Source organism: Pinus tabuliformis, chromosome 2_1 (assembly GCF_031772625.1).
Source record: "Pinus tabuliformis cultivar Carrire ecotype Pingquan chromosome 2_1, CPIR1, whole genome shotgun sequence".
Classification (NCBI taxonomy): Eukaryota; Viridiplantae; Streptophyta; class Pinopsida; order Pinales; family Pinaceae; genus Pinus; species Pinus tabuliformis.
Window position 1 is genome coordinate 807,408,403 of NC_142299.1, and position 24,429 is coordinate 807,432,831.

Here is a 24,429-nt window from a genome sequence, read left to right on the forward strand (position 1 = left end):
ATGCTTTTTTTAGAGTGTTCTTCAAGCGAGGCCAAGCACTTCTATATATAGTTGTCAATCCATTTAAAATAGGCCAATTTTCCTTGTAACAAGGCCGCCATGCTTTTCTAGAATCATCTTCATCTCTTTTGACTAGGTCGTACTTGTGACAAGGTCTTGAAGGGTTTGTGACTCAAATAAATTCTCTTTTTACAATGTATGTGCAAATGGGTCTTCAATACTTGACATTGACTCGATAAACTTTATGACTTGATGATCAATCCTAATAACTCTCAGTGGGAGCTTCATCTATAAAAATAAAATTCCTTGATCATGAAACCCATGACTCAAGCATAACATAAATAATTTTATTTTTATTCTTTACATCAATTATACAAAATCATGATTACATATGTCATTATGAAGACTGAACCTAGTTACAAATTTCAACACATGACAACCATGGTAGTAATGGACAAGTTCACAAAACCTATCCACTTTTTTCAATTAAGCCAAGTCACAATGCAATTAATATAATAAAGATCTAAGAGAGTTATTTAAATATATAATTAAACAACAACAACAACCAAAAACTATCAAATTGCATCGGATCCTTGAGGCAATTGTTTCAAATGAAAGTCAAGAGTTTACTTCAAACTCCTAGACAGGGTAAATGCTCGCTGAAAGGATTTGGACAAGTCTAAAGTGTGGTGTAGCAATTAAGTAAACAAGGGGAGTTAATCATATGATTAAGATATGTTAAAAATGCATGTGATGGACAAACCATCCAAGTGGCAAGATTGTTGGAAGTAATAAATACAATGCTATTGAGATCATATATAGAATAGGCATTGTTAAATAGATAGTTCATGAAAGCTCACAATGTGTTTCGTGTCATTGTTTATAAATATATATATCTAACCCTAACCATGTTAGTACATAACTAACCCTAACACATGTTATTGATTGAGCTTTGATTCAAATGAAACCAAAAAAAGATATTCAAGAACAAGTAATATGCATTCACAACTAAAAGATCACGTTGCTCAAGAAAGTGATATAAGACCAATGAAGATCCAATGGACCCTTTACAACCCTAAGGAAGCAACATGAGATCCCAAGGATGCCACGTCAGAGGCATACCCAATTTACGGGGGAATACCCCATGTTATAACTACAATTCCACCATGTTAGACCCCATAATATAAATGGGAAAGTAAGATAGATACCAATTGTACAACCACTATAAACAAAATACATCTAAAAACCAAAGAGAGGTTATGATTCCACAACTAAAAGAGAAAAGAACAGTGATGCATAGAAGACTAGACAACTTAAAAGGAAACCTTACACCTTTGATTCATCCCTTGATAATAAAACCCAAATTAAATAACCATTGTTTGTATTATTTTAAGATTAGAATGTGGTGTAATATGCACTTCACATAAAAATGCAATGGGTGATTAGCATGCAAATATAATCTTGAGAATTCAATTAAAAATTACGGCAAAAATGAAAGAATAGGAAAAAGGATTATTTAATGTCACCTTCAAGTGCATCTTCTTACAAAGTTTTTTATATCTTTTCATTTTAGATTGTGATTATAGTGCTACCATGAAAATTTTCGTGAAGAATCACAAATATTAAATCCTCGTAAATAGGTGATTGGGAACTAACCCTACAACTAACAAACCATAAAAATCCCAACAAACATGCCATGGCCAACACGACGTAGAGCTTTGACAAGGATTTGAAATAGCCTAAGGTAACATTTAACAGAAAAGGGGTCCCATCATTTCTTGATGATTCTCTCGCGGCTGTTTCCACAAGTGCGAAGTGTCCAAATTGCAACATTCATCATCAAATGACCCTTAAACTTAGGAGTTCGAGTTCACTCTATTAAAGTCACTTTACTTTCTAAAAAGACATTTAATTTATTAATTAATTAATTAAGTGAATGTATTTCTATAAAGTGGATTTAATTTAGTAAAGTACGTATATTTGAGTACACTAGTCATTTAAGTTGAATTTTGGACGATTGATCTCAACTCAAAATTAGATTTAATCTTGATGAGTACTAGTCATTTTAAGTTGAAGTTTGGACCATTGATCTCAACTCAAAATTAGATTTAATCTTGATGAGACTAGGTATTTGGCCCAACTCGAAAGTATAAAAGGAAAACACGTGAAAGACGACACAATCAGTCATTTTCTAAAGAAGGATTTTGAGAGAGAGAATCGAAAGGACTTTTCTTATTTTCCGGGGCAAGAAAAAAAATTGCTGCAACAGCAAAAGAGAGCGCAGCCATTAGTTTGCAGGTCGTACAAACCGTAGGATCTAGCATGGTTGTGATCTGAGGCAGATTTTCGAGAGCTGGAAATTCAGGTTCGCTGGGTTTCAATTGTATTTTTTCTCTGAGCCAATTTCCCAATATGGGAACTCTTGTAAGTTCAAAAGTTATTTGAACGTTCCTAAGTTTTTTTGCTACTTTATTTGGTTAAAGTACTCAGTAGTGTAAATCTAAATCTAATCTATTTGCCTAGGCACTGGTTTTCAGAAAACAACATCCCTAGTGTTGTGTATGCTAAGAAATAGTGTAATGTGATTGAGATGGTTGTGGAGTAACTCGTTGTCTAAAAGAAGTGGGTTGTGTAAGAGGACTTAGAACCAGACATCCAAACTTCAGCCTCATGGATTCATAGCCTCAACTTAAGAGAGGGATCTATCATAGAAAGACTAGATGTGACAAAGAGCCCAAGGCTACGAAGAACATATTTAATTTCAATCGCTTGGATTATTTTTCCTAAAGGATAAGTGTTCTGTCGTGTTATTATTATGCAAAAAAATATTGATATATTGTTTTTTTATGTTTTGCATTAATCTAGTTTCCTGTGTTTTCATATTTAAGTCGCATAATCATATGGATGAATTCATCATAGGACTGCATTAATGTTTAATACTAGAATGAAATGTTTGTTGGCTGCTAAAGCTTCATTTCTAATGTTTAATCCTACAACCAGTAAATCAAATCGAAACTTTTTCATTCACATAAAATTATGGATGAATTCATCATAGGACTGAATTAATGTTTGATGCTAGAATGAAATGCTTGTTGGCTGCGAAAGCTTTATTTCTAATGTTTAATGCTACAACCAGTAAATCAAATCGGAACTTTTTCATTCATATAAAACTATTAAAGCAGAATTTGTGGTGTTTTTCAGTACCCGATCACCTCTCAACACTTTACAGAAGTGGTTGGACAAGAATTTGCGGAAATTCTGGGTACCCCGTCAGCTCAACAATTTACAAATGTGGGTAATTATGTTACATATTTTTACTATTGACGTGATGAAGACTAGTGATGAAAAATATCTGACTAAACAACACTCAAGGCAGATAACCTCACACGTGACCATCTCAGCAGCGATCCCTACAGATCTTAAAGACAACAACATAAGCTATTTTAATTGCCACGACTTGTTTGTCACAGATCTTAAAGACAGTAACATAAGCTATTCTAATTGTCACGACTTGTTTGTCTGATATAGTACGCCAATCGAATGGGGTATAGTTGACAACAATTCAACTGAAAGAACACAACATGCAAACGCGCAACACCTCAAATTAGCATTTTGGCTCATTAAACCTTGCCAACGAAAACATGAATAGGTTTCCATTCCGGTACACAATTCGGTGAAGGGTCATAATTACTATTGTCATCCTAGATGACCCTATACAGTTGAAATTACTTGAAAATAATAAATTGCCCCGCTGAAAAACGGCAACTTAAGCTAATCCTGTTTGCAATCATTGGTTTGCTGTCTGACACTACCAGTCAAATGAATTATAGTTAACAAAATATATAACTAACAGAACAAAAAATATGCAAATGCAACACCCTAGATTTTGGCTCATTAATACTTACCCACTACAAGCCAAGTAGGATTCCACTGATGCTGTCATCTTAGACAAGCTTTTGCAGTAAAAATTTTAAATTGTCCTAGTGAATAATAATGATAATAAATGGTTAACTGTGCTCATTGAAAAATGACCAATAATGATGATAAATAGCAGACCAGGCTCACTAAAAAAGCAGATAACATCTTATCTGCAACCATGTCACCAGGAAGCCTTTCAAAGGCAGATAACATCATATGTATATCAATTGGATTTATCTTGGGTGGCTTGAAGAAATGATTGTTATAATCCCCAGACAGGTTCAATTCCCAAAGTGACATGATGGCTTCCAGCCTGGCTGTTATATGACCCTTACAATATAGAATATCTTACCCTCACCTACAAGCTACATGGGGCAAGGATTATTTAAAAACAAAATATTATTAACAAAAAAAAACAAACAAAAAACATGTGACCATGTTAAGCAGCAAGTCCTTGTATCTCAAAGACAGCAACTTCAGCACATCCTATTTGAAATGAATTGCTTGCAGTTTAAGTTAGTCCTGACAAATACAATATACCGAATAAACAATACAGAAAGAAAACCCCCTTGAATTGCCAATGCAAAACCTCAGATTAGCATTTTGGCTCATTAATCCTTGCCCGCTACAAGCCAGGTGGAATTCCACCTTGGTGCGCAATCCAGTAGAGGCTCAGGCTTACCTTCTCATCACAGGCAGGCACTTGCAGTTCAAAGGAGATCTAGTTATTTAAGCATACAGTCCTGAACAAGACTAAAAGGAAACGACCTCAATGTGACCATGTTGGCAGCAAGCCCTTCGCATCTTAAGGAGCAAACCATAATAAGGAAAACCACTTGAAGCGCTAATGCAACACCTCATATTAGAATTTTGGCTTCATTAATCCTTGCCCACTACAAGCCAAAGGTAGAATTCCACCTTGGTGCACAATCCTGTAGAGGCTGAAGATTTACTTTGTCATCACAGGCAAGCACTTGCAGTTCAAAAGAGAAAATGGGCAATGATTTATTAAAATATAGAATTCTGAACAAGAATGAAGGGAAATAACCTCAAATGTGCCCATGTTGCACACAAGCTCTTCATATCTCAGAGACGGCAGCTTCAGAACATCCTATTTACCAAACAAACAAACACAATTTACCGAACAAACAATACACAATGAAAACCCCCTTGAATTGCCAATGCAAAACCTCAGATTAGCATTTAGGCTTATTAATCCTTGCCCACTACAAGCCAGGTAGAATTCTACCTTGGTGCGCAATCCTGAAGAGGCTCAGGCTTACTTTGTCATCACAGGCATGCACTTGCAGTTCAGAGGAGACCTAATTTATTAAAGCATACAGTCTACAGTCCTGTTATCATGCAATTCTGTATTGACAAACTTGCATGAAACTTTTAGACAGTCAACCCTGTCATGATTGAAAGTCTCCCTGTTCAGACAGGGGTTTTCCAGTCTCTAGGGACTGTTCCTCGATGATGTATGCTATCATCCACTTAACATTCCAGTGTAAAACTTCAATTTGATTAGCATGCAACAAAGCTTAACTTTTGAATTGCTGATAAGCAACACTTATGTGAAGTATTTCTTGAGAATGAAATTTATGATGGTTGAAATTAGATTTCCCAGAGTAATAGTAGCAACAGAATTGAAAATGATGCTAGAAACGAAAGTAACCTCGAGTGAAATAATTCAAAACAAGTGCACTTCAATATACCATCACACTACAAAAAAATCATTCAACAGCCTCCAATACATTCAATGAGTTAAAATTAAACATAATTGAATGAAATCACAAATTACCCAAATAGTTCGTTGACCATAATGAGTACTAAGTGACAGGCTGCCATGAGTTCCTTCACTTGCAGTGGAAGTAGTGGTCTAAGAGACCAAAACATGAAAGGTGAGATCTCTGCTGCTACCAAAGAATTTAAGAAAAAAATGTCCAACCATTGTACCGATGCTCCAATATGCATATATATGGAAGAAACATTTTCTCCCTCAGGCTAGTTGATCCAATGGCTCAAAGCAAGAAAAAGTTTATTGTAAATACAACCAACATTGCTTCCTTTTCCACTTTCAATTATTTTGGCAAAAACACAAAATCCCATTTCTTTGCTTCACTTCTTGAGTAAAAAGTAAAACATCAACAAAATCTACCTTCTTTACTCCACTTCTTGAGTGGAAACATCAACAAAGCCTGTATTTCACATCTCATTGAATTGGAAAAATCCTCTGTTACACGGAAACCGCTCCCAAGAGTTGGGAAATTCATTCCAATGGTTCCCGCACTCCCGGGAGCTTTGGAACTGTATGGGAACGTTCCCTTTTCAGGGGAGCTCCAATGGGAGCTTGGGAAAGTTCCAGGAGCTTCGAAGACTCTTTTTTTTGGAGTTCCAGCGTTCCCTGGGGTTGGGGAATACAAAGCCTGTAGAGAAATATGTTGAACTGCCCACAAAACATGGGCATAAGTTGAAACCTTCGCAGGAAGAAAGGCCAAAGACATCATTTACACCGATATCCTTAATTGAGAAACTGGAGCAATCCCTTGATGGGTTGTGTGTTTGGCACCTCAATGTAAGGGCTATATCTCGGATGTCATGATGATGAGTATTTCTTCTGTTGTTTATGTATATATATTGCAAAAGATTGCATGTGCATATTGAATGTGGCAGTTAATGCATTAGAGTTGCTTTACTTTTTCTCTTAAGAATAACTAGAGAAACATATGTAAAATTGTTCCTTTGTATTTTTAAGCCAGATTGTTTCAAAGACTCGTCATGTGTCGTAATGAACTTGACATTTTAATATTTTATATATATAAAAGGGAGAGACTCAGGGAGAGAGACACCCAAAGAATATATTTATATATAAGAGAGATTATATATTTATTATTTATATATTTAAATTGATTTTAATATTTGAATATTTTGATTTAATATTAATTTTGATTATTATTTATATATTTAAATTGATTTTGATATTTGAATATTTTGATTTAATATTAATTTTGATTATTATATAAATTATATAATTAACAAAATATTTTTTATTTTTTTTATTTTTCATTTTTTTATTATATAATATTACCACTCCCGATTAGCCGTTACCTATAAATTTTGGGGAAACCTCTAACCGTTCCCAACACCCATACCCAAGTTCCCAACATACCCACGTTCCAGAAACTCATGCTACATAGGAAAAATCTCACTTTTCCCCTAACTTTACTCATGAAGACATTTAGTAAAAGCTCCCATTCTCTCATTAAATCTATCACTCATTCCATGCGACTTATTTAATTATTTCAGAACTTATGACTTTGAAGTCACAATCCTTGAAAATTTACCCTGAGATATGATGTAGATCCACCCCAAGTGTCGGCTAGATAGAAACCAGTGACAAAAATGCTACTCAACTCACTTTTCCATGCAAAGAAAGTTCAAACCACCCCTCAATTGCTAACTAAGAACCATGACCAAAACTTGCACCTGCCAAATATATAAATTTATTAAATATATACACGCCTAAAAGGCAGGCTTCCCAAAAAAGCAAAAAGCCCAAAAGCACGTGTTTTGGCCAAATGACATATTGGGCCATAATTACAAAAAAGCAAAAAAATCATAAAAGCACAAAAGCAAATGAAAAAGTGTCATTCCAGATCTGAGTGAAAACAGTCCCTTTGGACTCGCTTTTATGTGTAGGCCCCCTTGATGGTCCCAATATTGAAAAAGCAAAATTGCCCAAAATAGCATTTTCCCCGAACTGACAAAACAAAATATAAGGTCCTCCGATTAACGATTATGCCATGAAGCATCTAGAAATAGACCAGTGTGACTGAATCTCAGTAGACCTTAACCCTTCAATAGCAAGAAGTGCTACTAGGATTAACAAATCCTAAACAAGACTGAAAGGAAATTACCTCCATGCAACTAAGCCCTTCATATCTCAAGGACAGCACCATAAGCATCTCAAACAAAACATAACAAAGAAAACCCCTTAAAACACACTAATGCAACAACTCATATTAGCATTTTGGCTTTATTAACCATTGCCCGCTACAAGCCAGGTAGAATCCTAACTAGGTGCACAATCCTATAGAGGCTCAAGATTTACTTTGTCATCACAGGTACTCACTTGCAGTTCAAAAGAAAAAAGCAGTGATTTATTAAAATATAGACTTCTGAACAAGACTGAAGGCCCATTAAAAAACTCTAAGCAGATAACCTCTTATGTGACCACGTTAGTAGAAGGCCTTCATTTCTCAAAGACAACTACTTCAGAACATTCTATTTGCAATAGTTACCAGTTTAAGATAGTACTGAAGAAACACACTATACCTGACAAAATCCTTGAAATGCTAATGCAACACCTCAGATTAGCATTATGGCTCATTAATCCACACCAACTACAAGCCAGGTAGAATTCCACCTTGGTGCACAATCCTGTAGATACAAGCTTATATTATCATCACAGGCAAGCACTTGCAGTGAAAAGGAGTCCTAATGGACAGTAATTTATTAAAAATATAGATTCTTAAACGAGTGTGAAGGGGAATAAACTCACATGTGACCACGTTGATGGCAAGCCCTTTATATATTAATGACTTCCCTATGCATATCCTACATGTCCCATCGGTTATCACACAGAAATGCATAGAGTTTATTTGACCCAAAGTATGCAATCCTTTCAAAAGGGCAATATCCATATAACTATTGTTTGCAGTGATGAGGGATTGTAATTTAAATGCATGTCAATGACATACCGTACACGTTAAATTATACAGGAAAGCGAGCTCAAGGCATAAAGAGACATCCTTGCAAATTGTAACACCTCAGGTTAGCATTCTGGTTCATCAACCCCTTCCCACTACGCACCAGGCAGAATTCTACCTTGGCATGCAATGGATAGATAGTCTCATGATTACTGCTATTATCAGAGGCATTCACTTGCAGTCAAACAAAACAAAGCATATGGTAATGATACAAAATGTAACAAATAAAAATGCATCTGTATCAAGAAAAGACAAATGCAAATACAGCCAATTCATTTTAGCATATTCATTCATTAATACTTGGCCACTATTACAAGTCAGGCATAATTCTACCTCAGTGTGTGAATCGCCGTTTTTTACTTCTGGGGATAATTGGAACTTACCACAATGATCAGGACTTTACAGGATAACTGGGTTGACACAAGATCAACCCTTACTAACCCTTCTAAAGGTTGATCAGTAGTTCACCAGTTTAACCTTCCAAGATTAACCCACCCTCAGAAGGATTGAAGGGGGCCTTTACAGGTTAGGTTGACCAGCACAAGACCCTACCTGACATACAAAAACGTGGGATATCAAGAGATAGAATGGAGCAGAGAAAAACAAAGAAGCAGATACAACAGCTCAAATTAGCATTCTGGTTTATTATTCCTTGCTCAATACAAGCCATGTAGAATAATAGTCCAGTGCACAATTCTCACAATCTTTTCACTAGTATTCAGCAAAGGCGTTCACCTGCAATCAAACCAATCTGAGGAATTGCAAAAACAAAACAAATTCAAATCATGCAAAGCCTTTGTTTATCTCCTGCCAAAAACTCCTGTGAGCTACTATACATCTGCATTGTGTCAAATAATAAACTTATACTACGATAAACTACACAATACAAATGATAAACTATACAAAATGTGACACCAAAAATCAGGACATAAAGAGATATATCACACCAATATACCATAGATATATAGAGCAATATCTCAGATTAGTTCTTGTCCCATTGTTACATGCTCACTCCAAGCCAAGTAGAACTTTATCTAAGCATGCAATCCCCATAGAGGCTCAATGATTACTGCTCTTGAGCCAGTTGCTCACTTGCAGTCAAACCAGTCTTAAAGAATAGCAATATATTAAAGACAACAAACCAAGATAGGGAATACATTAGAGAAAGGCAATGCCTTTGCCCATCAAAAAACTCTTGTAGCACTGATTGCATTTGAATTAGAACAAAAACAAGAATGAAATGAAAGTGGAATGTTCCCTATCAATTGATTGCCTACAGGAGGACGAAATAGCCTATCCGACCCCGTAGGCTATAGTTTTGATAGAGGGGTAAAAACTACACAATACAAATGATAAACTATACAAAATGTGACACCAAAAATCAGGACATAAAGAGATATCACACCAATATACGATAGATATACAGAGTAATATCTCAGATTAGTTCTTGTCCCATTGTTACATGCTCACTCCAAGCCAAGTAGAACTTTATCTAAGCATGCAATCCCCATAGAGGCTCAATGATTACTGCTCTTGAGCCAGTTGCTCACTTGCAGTCAAACCAGTCTTAAAGAATAGCAATATATTAAAGACAACAAACCAAGATAGGGAATACATTAGAGAAAGGCAATGCCTTTGCCCATCAAAAAACACTCTTGTAGCACTGATTGCATTTGAAATAGAACAAAAACAAGAATGAAATGAAAGTGGAATGTTCCCTATCAATTGACTGCCTATGGGAGGACGAAATAGCCTATCCGACCCCGTAGGCTATAGTTTTGATAGAGGGGTAAAAACCCAATTTTTTCCAATGTTAGGGCAACAATGGGCTAAAGTTGGGTTGGCTGGGGCAAAAACACCCAAAATTGGAGGTTGCATTCATAACCCCTCACATATGGGGAGCCCATGGAGAAACCTATAAATAAAGGAGAGTTGGAATTAAATTGGCATCATCAAATTGGATCAAATACATCTGTTTTCTTGAGCTGTAGCTCTGAGGGTTTTAAAACCCCAATCTCCTACTAGGCTACTACTAATTTTGGTGGTGAAAGATTCCACCCTAGTTAGTAAACCCACTTGTATCCTCTGTTCTGTTCTGTTCAGGAAAAGCAGGGAAAATTAACTATCTGAAAAGCATCAAACTTTGGCAGAGAAATCAAATACAGAACTCCAATCCGCTGGACTGTTCAGGACTGTTCTAAGACGTTTTTGGTGCTTCTTTCCTCTGTGATAGACAGCAGAATTGCGAGGAGGGATTCTGGCTTGTTGATAAGCAGTTCCATGATATTTCGGGCCACCACTGAAGCAACTCGGGCACTTTTCTGAGGCACCGCTGCAAATTTCTGAGGCCCTACAGCCCATTTCAGAGGCAATCTCGGGCCTCCTGAGGCAGACCTTGGGCTTTTCTGCGACATATTTCTGGCACTCCTGACTCCTGAGGCAGCTTCATGGCACCTCTCAGGCAAACTCACTGGTGGTTGTGTGGCATCTCTGCAGCAAGATTCGTAGTTTTCCAGAGATCATTTCAGAGACATTCTGAGATCAGTACAATGGCTGTTAGGAGGCATCTGCAGCAGAACACTTAGTGGTTCTTCCTGAGGCTGTTCAGGCATACTCAGATGCAGAGTTCAGAGGGGGTTCTGAGACAATTTCAGGCATTCTCTGTGGCAAGCTCTTGTACAGGAACAGGGACTCCTAGGCTACATGCAACTGACCTTACTGTGGAAATTCTCTCAGACAGCACATTTAGCAAGAGGTCCAAGGTTCTGTAGGCTGTTTGTAGAATTCAATCAAATTAGTATATCTAATTCTTTTTGCAGACAGTATGAATTGGTGAAGTATTGACTGAATACATTACTCGTCTATTGGACAGTCAGTCCAGTTTATTGTGGAATTGAATAATATCATATTATTGTTGGTTAAATTGATCCTACCTGTCTACTGTCGTTATTGAATATTTTGTGCATTATACAATGAAATGTCTGCTATTGTATCAACATATGAACCTTTGTTGCCTTTTGTTGGGAACCAGAGTTGGATTAAAAAAGCCCTAGGGCAAAAAAAAAATTACCTTAGCACAATACAGAAAGTAACTAAAAACATTGATAACCATCAAAAACACTTTTATAGTGCTGAATTGCTTCTGCATTAGAACAAAAACAAATATGATAAGTTGATAACCACATAATTGTGACAAGGGGCTATGTGCATAAGGAAACACTAGCAAATAGCTCCAAAAGAAGCTTAGTGAATAGGTTTGAATCAACATTACTCGAGAAAGATTGTTTGCTAGTCAACAGACACCTATTTGTAGATTGCATCTATAGCTGTAAGGCTGTAACTCCTCTTCATACTCATTCCTATAAGTTAAGGAAGAATTTAAAACATCCTCAAAACATTTGTCCTTGTCGTGCCAGGCATATCTTGCTAGCACGCATTAAAGTAGTTGCCTATGTTATGATTATAAAAAGAAAATCCGTAAAATCCTTGGGGAGTTTTTGCCCTCAGGGTTATCAAGAGCATACGGATATATTGCACTTATAACAGAGTATCATTTACAACTTTCCCCAATTGCAATTAAGATGCAAAAATGAACAGATAAGTAACATCAAGAAATATTTTTCATCAGCTTTTATGCATCAACAGTAACTGACACAAAAGATCATCTTACATTCAAGACAATGATGATAAAGCAACTACAAAATAAACAGTAAGGCCAAAATGAAAATTTCCCTGGGAATGGTGAACAATTGTCATTTTCTAGTCCTAATATGAAAATGTAAGGATCTAAGGAGGTCAGGATATAATAGTGTCTTGAAGGCATTGTGATCTGAAAAAGGCTGAAGTTGATATATATTATTTTTACATTTTGAATCATATCATAAGGCCATCAGTAGGCCTTGCAAAAATGTAGTAAGTAGTCCTAGGACAGTCTGAACATAGTAAAGATTCATTCTTTTTGACCAACAAGTATAGACAATGTTGAAATATCAAATATAAAGTTATTTTTCACAGGAAAAATTCTAAACAGTACCCTGAGGTTGGTAGAAAGAATAAACAATTATCACAATATATATATATATATAGAAAATTGAACTCTGCTGTACGATCAAATTTTCGGCAACTCATCATAGCTGAATGAGTTATTAAGATTTTTAAAAGCCTTGTATTTTAAAATATTAATATAGCAATGCTCATTATTATTATTATTATGAATGCTTCAGGAGAATACCATAGTCTTGGGTAAATAGCAATAAGAATGAAAACCTAACCAGGGTTATCTCTAACAAGCGAACTCTGGGTTCGGAGAAGAGAGTCAAATTTTTGAAGCAGTTTGCATAGCTCAGGAGGTTCTCCAGTCAATCAACAAGAATAAGATACCAGCCATGGTCATCAGATTGGATTTATCAAAAGCCTGCAACAGAGTCAACTCTTTCACAAGGTTGTTGTTACTCCACAATGCACATACAGGCTTTGAGCCTCTAAATGTCAGCCTGATAAAGTAGTGCTATATTCTAGAACCACTTCTGTAGTATTCATAAATGGCTCTCCCACACATTTCTCCAAACCTGGAAAAGGATTAAGACAAGGCTGTCCTTCGTCTCCACTTCACGTTTTGCCAATAGCAGAACGCCTGAGCAGTACCTGAATAATCTAAAAGCTAAGAGGAAATTCAAAGGGGCACAGTGAGCACTAAACAAGGAAATTTCATGCTACTAGGATATTTCTATGGCTTTCCTTGAAGAACAGAACCTTGACACGGGATTATCTACAAAGATGATCATAGCAGGGTCCTGGACTTTATTTCCTCTGCAAAGAAAATAAAGAAAACATAAATCATATTCTTCTTAATTCACAAAGAATGTATGGTCTGCTGTAAAAGGAATGACTGGGAGAAAGGCAAAGTGGGAAGGAGAATTGATAGATGAGGCTCTGGAAACTTGGTTAGAGGATAAAAGGGTCCTACATAAATTTTGATAAGGCAGAGAAGTCAAAAAAGTAGGTAGTTGGGAACCTGCAGATCAACTCCAACAGTTCTCATGGCTATTTTGACAGTGCTGCCAACAAAAATCCAAACACGTGGGGCAGGAGCCAGCCTAATGATCTCTGTTAAGCATAAAATCATTTTCAATGTGGCCTGGGACAAGGCACTAACAATTTCAGACAGATTAATGCAGCCACCATTAAAATGACCATAGCATAAGACACGGGGTTAAATGACATCAACATTTATGGGGATTCCAAACTAGTAGCAGACTGTGGAATCACTGAATGGGGTAAGAAGAATGGTAAGCTTTGGACTGCATACAGATCCATCATGATGGAGTTGAGTAGATATCTGATACTCTCATTAAAATGCAATACTCTCATTAAAATGCATTTTGAGACTGAAGTGGTCAGCAGCAGCTTTATTGAACCATAGCTACCCTCAGGACACTGGTGCCTTCTCAGGCTGGTTTGCCAAACCCTCTGGAATTTGTAGATACAGATCTGGTTTTTCAGCATTCATCTAATGTATGTTTACTTATTTCTGTTATTTTGAATGTTACTTTATTTTTTTTAGCTCGGCTTTTGAATATCACTGACATACATTGTGTCCACCCTTTGGGTTGTTTGAATTTCTTTATTGTAACCTCATAGTTTTTTATGGAAAGTTCTACCAAGTTTTTCTTTGAAAAAAAACTAAACAATCTCTACTAGGAGTAGTCAGAAAACCGTACAGCGTAAACACAATCCACAATGTATGCAGCAATAAAGCATCATGTCATGAACCATTAAAAGTAAAATGTCCACACGTTTAACATAAGGCAACAATTGACAGACCCAAAACTTTCATAATCTTAATTTATGGAAACTTGAAAAAGTGCCCAAAATCAAGTTCATATGGACTCAATTATCGAGTTGATATCTGGAAAACGATGAATTCCAAAATCATAACTAGATTATATCTGCCAATTATGCAACCCTATTTTAAGATAAGATGAGGTTATATACATCTAGTCCTGCTTAAATGCTATCAAATAGAAAACAAATCACACTAATGCATATAGAAATGATTTTGTACAAGCTCCTAAATCAGTATCGCAATTAGATTAACTCTTTACTATAGTTGCAATATGACTACGAGATATTTTGTCAATTGGGTTTATCTCGTATAATCGGGTGGGAGAATTGTTATCCTCCCACCCATGTTCAAGTCCCGCAAGTGTCATGTTGAGCCCCATTTTGCACAAACTCCCTCCAAAGAAAGAGCTTTAAGGACTTTCACACAGGTCAACTTACAACAATGACTGGAAAAAAAACATTAAACAGATATTTTGATATTAAAAAGGGAAAAATAAAATCAAAGAACATAGTTAACATTAGTGTTAACCATCCGGTGTGAATCATCCAATTATTCAGGATAAATTCAATATATAAAGCAGCAAAAAATGAAAAAATTAATTCTTAGAGCAATAAAATGAAATTTTATTTCAATTATTCAACAAATTGTTATTGTGCCACCTACAGTAAGCTTATTATTGATCAAATACCTGAAGCTGAAAAAATTACTTCAATGCTAAACACAACAAACCACCAATTGAAACAATGATGTTTTAGTATTACTTCAAAAAAGAGTGAGTGTGGGGGTGTAGGTTGATTGTTTGAAGATTAACAATTAAAATAAAAGCAATAACAATGAATGCAATCAATATTTGTCTGTGAGAAAAAGCTTAGAAAAAATAGGTACACCCTCCAAAGGGCTCAGAAACTCAATATAGTCTCAATTTGAAGTTTAACACCTAAAATCTCATTACAAAGAGACTTCGCATATTTTATCTCTAATATTGGAATCTTTTGAGCATTTTTTTCATTAAAATTTTAATATTTTATGTATATTTTTAGTAGTACCTACTACCAAGTCATTAAATTCAAACCAGTCCAAATTAGTACCAAGTCTGAGTCCGAATCTGAGTTGACCCCGACCAATTCCAAGTCTGAGTCCAAGCATATAAAAAATGCACATTAATTTCTGTGGTCAAATAACATTGAAAATTCTTAAAATGACCAAAGACCATGTCAAATTAGTTCAAAGATTCAAACCACCTTAATTGTTGGTGAGTTATCACTTCGGCCATAGTTTCTCGTCTCTGCTTCATCATAGTCTGTTTCATCTTACAATTTCCAATTCTAGAACATTTCAGTACATTTGATAATATACATTTTCAAGAACATCTATTTTCTTTTTAACATAATTAATTGTGGAGAAGAAAAAAAACCAGGAAATATTACCTATCCTGATCCCACAATGATGTTGTTGATTGGTATGAATATCAACTTGACAAAGAAACCAACAAATCCCATAACAACAAATCCAATAGCCGTTCTGAAAGCCACTTTACTAAACTCTGCACAACAAACAGTAATCCAATTACCACCATAACCACAGCAGATATCAGCTTGAACACTTCAGTAAGAACTAACCCAAATCCATCTAGACTTTAAATATAAGAAAACTAGAATTACATGTAAAACCACCTGTTTCATGAAATTAATTAAATAAACAAAAATCAATAATGTACAGCATAAGTCACCTAGCATGAATGGCTTTCTATTAGAATCAAAATCAATTAAAATTTACAATTCAGCTATGGCTGTTGGCATATAAAAGGCTTAGTTTTTCTTGGAAGTCAAATCATATACAGGTAGCCTGGGCATCATTCAGGACCTCTCTACAGCTCTCTCTATGTTATGATGAAACTCAGGGAGTTTTGATTCTCTTGAGCTTTCAGATACACCAAGGAGTTTCTTCAATATATTGTTCTACAGACTAATATATTAATGAAGGGAAGGCATTAAGGATAAGGGGCTATGGAGTTGAAGAGTTGGTAGATTAATCCTTGGATCCACAAGAAGTTTTGGCAAAGGATGTGCTACTTGATGCTATGGACATCAAAATGAGGAAATTGGATATATCAGCAACAGACGAATTGCATTTAAATCCTTTTCAGATGCACCATTTGGAAGGAATACGGACACTTGAAAAGGAAATGCCCTCAAAATGATGTTAATGACAAAGATATGCCGGAGGAGACAAAGGAAGATCCGAGGGTTTTCAAGAGAAGAAGTGCCAAATAGGTGAATAGTCCATCGATGACCAAAGGGTAATGGAAGACAGTCAATGAGATAGCTAATGAAAACTCCACACAACCCATTGCTGGCTCAACCTTCCACCAAATCCATTGTGGCAAGTAGAGGTAAACACACTTCTCAATTACAGAGGCTTCAATCTTGATCAAGAGATTAAGATGGTCTTTGGACACAAGGGGGAGAATGAATCTACTCTAGAGAAAAATACGGTAAAATCCTTTCTTAATATGATTCAAATAATCAAGGATGAGGCCTTCTTCTCAAATATAGAGAACTTCAATCTTTAACAGGAGATGAAGATGGTCTTTAAGGGGGGGAATAGTATACTCCAAAGATATGTGGGGAGGAATACTTTGTTTATAGAATTCAACGCATTCAAGAAAGGCAAGAAAGGACCAGCATCAAAGAAGCATTAAGGGAGTTGAATGTTTTATAGGATTGAAAGAATAGGAGACAGTATCAGACCCCAATCTATAACTGGATACAAAGGTGCACAGGGATGATGTGGATAGGAACTTGTGAAAGATCAAATTCTAGCAAGGTGGCAATTTGGTTAACAAAGAATAACACAAAAACCACTCAGGTGAGGATTATTTGCCACATAGGAAGAAAAAGTACCATCTCAAGTCTTAGGTGAAAAATTTTTAAGTTCAAGCTGTGATTGAAGGGATTTTATGCACTGAAGCAACTCAATCCAGCACCCATTTGAGTCAAGGCAAAAGGTCATTCTTGAGCTTAGCACAACAGTTGGTAAAGAAAAATATCTAGCAAGTGTAATAGAAGGCAAAAATTGGGCCCTCTAAGAGAAGGGAAGCGCAATGACCTTGATATCCTTAAAAATTTGAGGGTTTGGATCTCCCCACAAGAAAAGATAATTAGGAGAGCAGTAAACAAATACAACCACAATATAATCATGTTTCTAGGAGGATTTTATGTCATTTGCTCCCAAGGTCACATTTTGAAATTTTGGTAGGTGTTGGGGGCTTCTTCACCACATGGGAAAATACCATAGAAGTTTGGGATGTCACCCTGATAAACTCAAATATCTTCAGTCTTCTATTCTGAAGAACCTATATGAAGATTTATTGTTCTCAACATTTATGGTCCATATCTTCGACAGAATGAACACTAGGAAGCTTTTCCTAGATGAAAATATATTTCAAAGGAATGACCTGATTTGTAGTGTAGGTGTGAACTTTGGTAACGAATAGAGATATATATGGGGAAAGGAAGGTAGAGAAGACCCACCAGCAAATAATTTCGCTCATAAAATGAGGGGAAAGGATTGATGATGTTGACGAAGTAGCACCCACTTGGAAGGACAAAGGGTAAGGAGTTGAAGGATTATGCAAAAATTGGATGTGTTCTTCATCTTAGAACATCTACTTGAAAAAAGAAGAGTCGGTTAGATCATGGACATGTATTAGAGACTCTTTTGATCATTGGCCACCTCTATTTCAAACAATCAAAAGAAAACAGAAATTTGGCTCCCCTTTCAAATTCAACCCTTGATTGTTGTCCAATGAAAAATAAATGGACATGGTAAATAAGCTAAGTCACCTGACACAGGGATTCAGGATTCGTGGTGTCAGATTCGGACACGTTGACCCCCCGGAACAAGACACGTAGGATTCGTTATATATTGTTTTATTAAAATATATATATATATATATATATATATATATATATTTTAAATATATATATATATATATCAAAAATTAGATATTTCTTACACAAATTTTAATTAATGATACAAATTTATTGATTTCAAATATAGATCTTCATCTATAGCTATTAGCATGCATAATATATACAAAATTCAAATACACGTCAATCTATTATCTATTTCTTATGCTTGGCCCTCTTGCCACCACGAGAAATGTCTAATTTTTTAGTCTTGTTGGAAAATCAAGATCTTTGTCATCAATATCACCCTCTAAGCATTAATATCCAAAGGGATCTTTGTCATTAATATCACCCTTTAAGCATTAACATAAGATAGAACAAGCATAACATGTCAAGTCAAGATTTTGTTTGAGTGTTGCGTACATTTTTAGGAGGGTCATGATACAGGAGTTCAACAACCAATGTCACTAACATCAAGGTACATAGAGGGATTGGTGCTCTTGATTAAATACGAGTTCCATACCCTAATACATGACAAAATTCAATGGAAACATTGCAATCCCCCAATCCTAAAATCCTGAAAAACTGATAACTCTGCTGGATTTTGAATGAAATCTAAAATTCTACTTTCTCCATGTGAAATCCAATGAGGCCGGAACCACTCTCAAACATCTTGAGTCATTTCATGGTAATGTTAAAAATTTAAGCTGCCAAAACGCTTGCCAAATGAAAATATGCGTGGTTGTAATGACCAAATGCAGCCTTTTCATACCCGTGCAGGTCACTTTTGCCGCCTAACGAGTCCTAGAAAACAAGACACGCTGCCAAAATCGTGACACGCAGTCGGATTCGACGTGTCAAAACAGGACACGATGTGTCATGGTTTTTGGACACGAATCTCGAGAGAATCGTGTCGAACAAGATGGATTCGGGATTCGTGGGGCCTATAGGACGAATCCGGTTATCTAGTAAATAAGGAATGGAAATATTTTTTGAAGAATGGAAGATCAACAATGAAACAATTTCAAGATAACCTTTGTAAACATTAACTAATCAACTCGAATGCGGAATAAGGGGAAGGCTATAACTATAAGGTGGCCCCAACAGATATCAAAATAAAGTTAGAAAATATATTCAAGGAAAGTAGAACAGGATCCTTCTCTAAATAAGAATAATGAGAGATTAGACAGACTAGAGGAACATAAGAGGAATCTTATGAAATGGGAGGAGAAGTGGAAATAAAACAATAGGGCAATTTGGCTAAATCAAGGGGGTGAAAACACCAAATTCTTCCACAATTATCCTAACATAAGAAGAATCTAAATGCAACCTGCGAAATTTCAAATTAGTAATGCAAATTGTGAGCTATTAAGTTGCAAGGATACAAAAAGTAAAGGTAAGACATTTCAAGGAATTATATAAAGAATCTTCAAGGGTTAATATTGTCGATATTCTAGGCATTACCTCTTGTGTTCCAAGTACCATTAATGATGAACAAAACAATGAACTAAAGGAGGAAATCTTCAAATATGAGCTAAAATCTATATAAGAGTCTTTCAAAGGAATAAAAACACAACCCCTTGCTTGCCTACAAGAATGGTCAATAGATTTTTTGTTTGGGTTTTATGATCTAATAAATAATGATCTTACGAAACTAAATGTATCAAATCGTAACAAAGGTTATAGTAAGTAAAGTAAACTTTACTTAAAACTTGTACTTTACATGTAGGTTTTAAACTTCCTTTCATAAATTAGATTGAAAGCTACCTTTTGGATTTCCTCAATCTCTTTTTTTGTACTAATAATTGGTTCTGCTTCAAATTTCTTCACCTCCTCTAGAACACAGGTTGTCCATTGTCTCCTTTCCTCCTCCTAGGGGCAAAATGGCTTAATGGATACTTAAATCACTTCAAAGGAATTGGGAGAATAATAGGAATTCCAATCACTAAAGATTTATTATTATCGCGTCTTTTAGTTGATGATATAAATCTTTTGGTATTGAAACAACACCTAACACTAAGGCATATGATCATGCACTCAAGTTGTCTGAAATTGTTACAACAATCGTGATTGAAGTCCAAAAATCCTCTCCTTGATCCAAGTAGTCGCTTAACATAGGCAAGTCCTTGAGAGAGTCTTACCATACATGATTTCTCCCCTTGATAATGGCATTAAATACTTGGGTTTTGATCTAAGGCCCAATGTACATGGTATAAAGCACTAGAAGTGTCAATAGTTGTCTCTAGAAGGAAGGCCTACCTTAACTAAATCAGTGTCAGTGCCATTTGATCCCTATTCTCATAGTCCTTCAAAAGAGGATGGCCCTTTTTGGTGTATTGGTCAAGTTTCTTCTGGCTTCTACAAAATGTAACATTACTATTTCTTATTGAAATAAGAAATACCATTTGTTTTCCAAAGTTAAAAGTTAATGAAGAGAATAATATATGCAATTTTTGTGCATGTTTTGATCTTGTTTATGGCAAATAATTACGACTCAATGTTCATTATTTTCTAAGCTTGTTGTCATAGTCACTACTACAATTCTGCATTTACAATTACATTACTTTATAGGTCTAGTCACCATTGACCTAACAACCATTTCATACAGGCTCAACCAACTCAAATTAGACAATAATGTTGGGCTCGGGAAACCAGAGCACTAAAGCAACAATTCCCTAAAAACTCAAGACCCCTTTTTATATATTATATATTTATATGTATTTTACTGTATAAGTATTCAAAAACACATACAAATCACCAAATTAGTTGCAAAAAATATGGAAACATAGATTTGTATGCTACTTGTAGATGCATATTACATTTTTAAGAAACAGTGGAAGCTCTCCTCTTGCAAGGGAAGAGAACAATCAACATTGAACAAATAGACAAACAAAACACAAAGCGAGGGAACAAAAACCAATAGAATGCAGTTAGAGCTTATCTCTTCAATTCTCCAATAGCAATTGAGTGTGAATATGAAAGCCTACAATCTCCCCAACAAGCTCTCACAAATTTACTATCCAAAGCTCAATAGCTAGCCAATGCACCAACCCAGATTGGAGAAAAGAGAAATCAAATGAGTGATTGAATGAGATCCAACTCAAGAACATAGCAAAAATATGAGATATGAATGATAGATTAAAAGCAACTAGAGGCAAAGTGTTTTTATCTATCAATAAACCCTAGCCATAGTTGCAAGACCATTAGGGCCTTCCCTTAGACCCCAACGTAATAAAAAATTATTGGAGAAGGGACAAAAAGCATGATGCAACAAGAGCGAATATATAAACCCTAGCCATAATTTGGGAGGACTATATGGGCTTCCCTTGCACCCCATCTGTATAAAAAATTATAAAAAGGGACCAAAAGTGCGATGCAATAAGAGCATTTTGTCTCAAGGCAAGAGCATTGCTTTGGAAGCACAATGTTGTCAATTTGACCTAGTAGTGATGCCAATTTGCATTGAGGGTACAAGAAACAATATAAGAAGCACACTTTGCACAAAATATATTGTATATTGCTTGTGTTTCCTTGCAGCTTTCTCTCTCACAACACCTAATTTAGATTCTTTCTTTGGTTCTATAAATGTTGCTCAACAAATTTTACTCCTTATGTAGCCAAGTGAGTAACACCAGATTTCCCCATGGTTTGGATTCAACAGAGAGAATTAACAAATAAAAACATTTTTAAGAGAGACGGATGCGCAGGTCCATCCCACCCTTCATACAAAGGTACAAACAATAAAATAAATCTCCACGCCTCACAGGGGCGTGGGAGTTGAGCAATCCATTGGATTTCCACGTAAGACCAGCAAACCAAACACTAATATTTTCATTGAGGGAAAATCAAGCAATTCTTTCTAGAACGTTCAAAGTAGATAGAAATACCTTATTGACTCATTAGGATCAAAACCAGGCTTTTCATCCTTTGGCTAAGCACTAAAGCAGTGATGAAATGGATGCCTTCATATAGAAGATTATCAAATAAGATTTGACGCCAGAGATTTTTTTCCTTCTTTCTTTTACTACTCAAGGAAAGAGAAATCAAACATTTGGACCCTAGATAATGGGCCCTGGGGTTCAGCAGAAATTTGAACCTTTTTTGAAAGGTCATGGTTTCAGCAGAGATTCATCCATGACATCACTCTCAAGAAATCTCCCACAGCAGCCTACAGGAAAGAGGATGAGTATTTACTATTTTCAGACAGTCAAGAATAAACAAGAAAAAAATCCAATAAGCTGTGCAAATAAGAAAAAGGTGTAAGCTAAGACAACAAAGGCAAATAAAGCCTTGGTAAATAGGACAACATTTTCAACTGTAGTTTTCTACAGCTCAGTATATTGTGGATGAATATTCTTGATTAAGATGTGCAGAAAATTCTTTGTTATCCCAAGAATTCTGTGAACAGCTTTAAGAAAATCGTGTGTACGGTCACAGCCCAGTCCCATGTCAACCCCCGATTGCATTTCAGAAATGCTCCTGGAAGGACTCAAGACCCTAGTGCTCTGCAAGTCTTCAACCCTTTTTGGCGTCATCAACAATCCTAGATTGAAAGCTCACCAGCCAAAACTACTCCAGGAGGGGAGATATCCCCACATCTCAAAGAGCCAGGGCCCAGTTGTATATCGCATGTCGATTCCTTCTGGTTATACACAGTACACTATCTTTCTGTGACGGCTCTTCTAGTAATGAACAATCTACTGTCCATCTGCAAGGTCTCACTCAGTTGGTCGCAATCTATTTTCTATCTGTGAGAGGTCTTATGGCCAATTCATAGTAGTTCATTTAGCGTCTACTAGCTGTGAGAGCAATTAACTTTTTCACGCCAGATATAGAAACACATTGAGGTAGTACGAGTTAGCTTCTCCCCGTTCTTTTTCATATTTTCATTTATTATATACTTTTTTAGTTAACAAAATAAGCATCTGCTGCCTGGTTAAAATATTATATAACATAATAATTGATGTGTTATTAAACTCGCCACAAGAAATCACCGAAGCATGGATATTTATATCAACTGCTGTTGTCTCTCGTGTCTCCCCGAAGTTAAACCTAAAAACCTAGATGACCATAGCTATTTATTAAATTCCTTCATCAAAGAGATACCTCTGCTTTAAGGGCTGACGGCTGCTTCTCGCAGTTTATCCAATTCGAAACTATATGATCTAGACTAGTTGAAGATTCAGGATCCCATCAAAATGGCGGTAACTTTTATTGAAACATGCATCGACAATACCTAACATACTGTAACAAATGACCAACGGAATAGGGTTTGCATACCTTTGCGATCAGGCTTGTGACATCTTTTGACGAGGCGCACGCTATCTTTGGCAAAGTCCTGCAGCGGCCTTACAACAGCGTCCACGGCTTCCATTTTTATCGCGCCTGTTGTGCCATGACAAGATTCCAAGCTTCCGGTGAATTCTTGAACTCATTTTCTCAACGGATCGGCTTGAAATTGAAATATACTGAGCTTTAGGAACTCGACCTTACCTCTATACTCTCCTTACGATATAGCTCACTGGCTCGACTGCCCGCCGTATATCCGTTGCGGTGGTTCAGAGATGCAATGAACCCTAGCGCGTCAAGCAAAAACCGTGTTTAGTTCCTCGCATAGACCTCTGGCCTCTATGACTTATAGATTACATTTCTTTTGTAATCTGTTTGAAGTCCGGGCTCCATGGTGATTTTCTCACTTGAATGGCACTTCTCCAGTGTTAGCGAAGGTAGATTATGCGTTTGGAAATAACTTTGCGATTATAAAATTTCTTTTCGAATTGATAGGACTTATTTTTTAAATTATGGAAGATCCGTTTTTATTATTAAGTATTCACTTTTGTTTTTTATTTTCTCTTTTACCAAAAAAAAATGGTATCTTATTAGGGAGAGTCTTTTATGGTTGTGGAGAGTTTTTTTTCCCAAGGAAAAATCGTAATTTTATTCATATTGAGCAAAATTACATGTTGTAGATGTTAAATTAGCATAT

General features: G+C 35.9%; 1 protein-coding gene across 5 annotated transcripts; it reads right to left on the reverse strand.

Annotated features, from left to right (window-relative positions):
• Positions 1-1,169: 1,169 nt before the first annotated feature.
• On the reverse strand, positions 1,170-24,168 carry LOC149203054 (protein transport protein Sec61 subunit gamma-like). 5 transcript variants are annotated; one of them, XR_016253949.1, is made up of 5 exons: positions 23,937-24,167; positions 23,724-23,828; positions 15,960-16,075; positions 15,774-15,832; positions 15,324-15,664 (listed from the first exon to the last, which is right to left on the reverse strand). XR_016253949.1 is itself a non-coding variant. In XM_089403331.1 (4 exons), exons 2-3 carry the CDS (start codon positions 23,815-23,817, stop codon positions 15,960-15,962), a joined length of 210 nt encoding a protein of 69 aa, XP_089259457.1. In that variant the 5' UTR covers positions 23,818-23,828; positions 23,937-24,168; the 3' UTR covers positions 1,170-9,239. The 5 variants fall into 5 exon arrangements, 3 of the variants coding, with proteins under 3 accessions (XP_089259457.1, XP_089259456.1, XP_089259455.1); XR_016253948.1 differs by having other exon boundaries at positions 15,774-15,841; positions 23,937-24,164; XM_089403331.1 differs by lacking the exons at positions 15,324-15,664; positions 15,774-15,832 and adding an exon at positions 1,170-9,239 and having other exon boundaries at positions 23,937-24,168.
• Between the last annotated feature and the right edge of the window lie 261 nt (positions 24,169-24,429).

Coding starts and splice junctions, on each gene's coding strand:
- LOC149203054 (XM_089403331.1), bottom strand. CDS start 23,817: ATGGAAGCCGTGGACGCTGTTGTAAGGCCGCTGCAGGACTTTGCCAAA. Junction 16,076..23,723: donor TCACAAGCCTGATCGCAAAG/GTATGCAAACCC, acceptor TTTGTTGTGCAG/AGTTTAGTAAAGTGGCTTTC.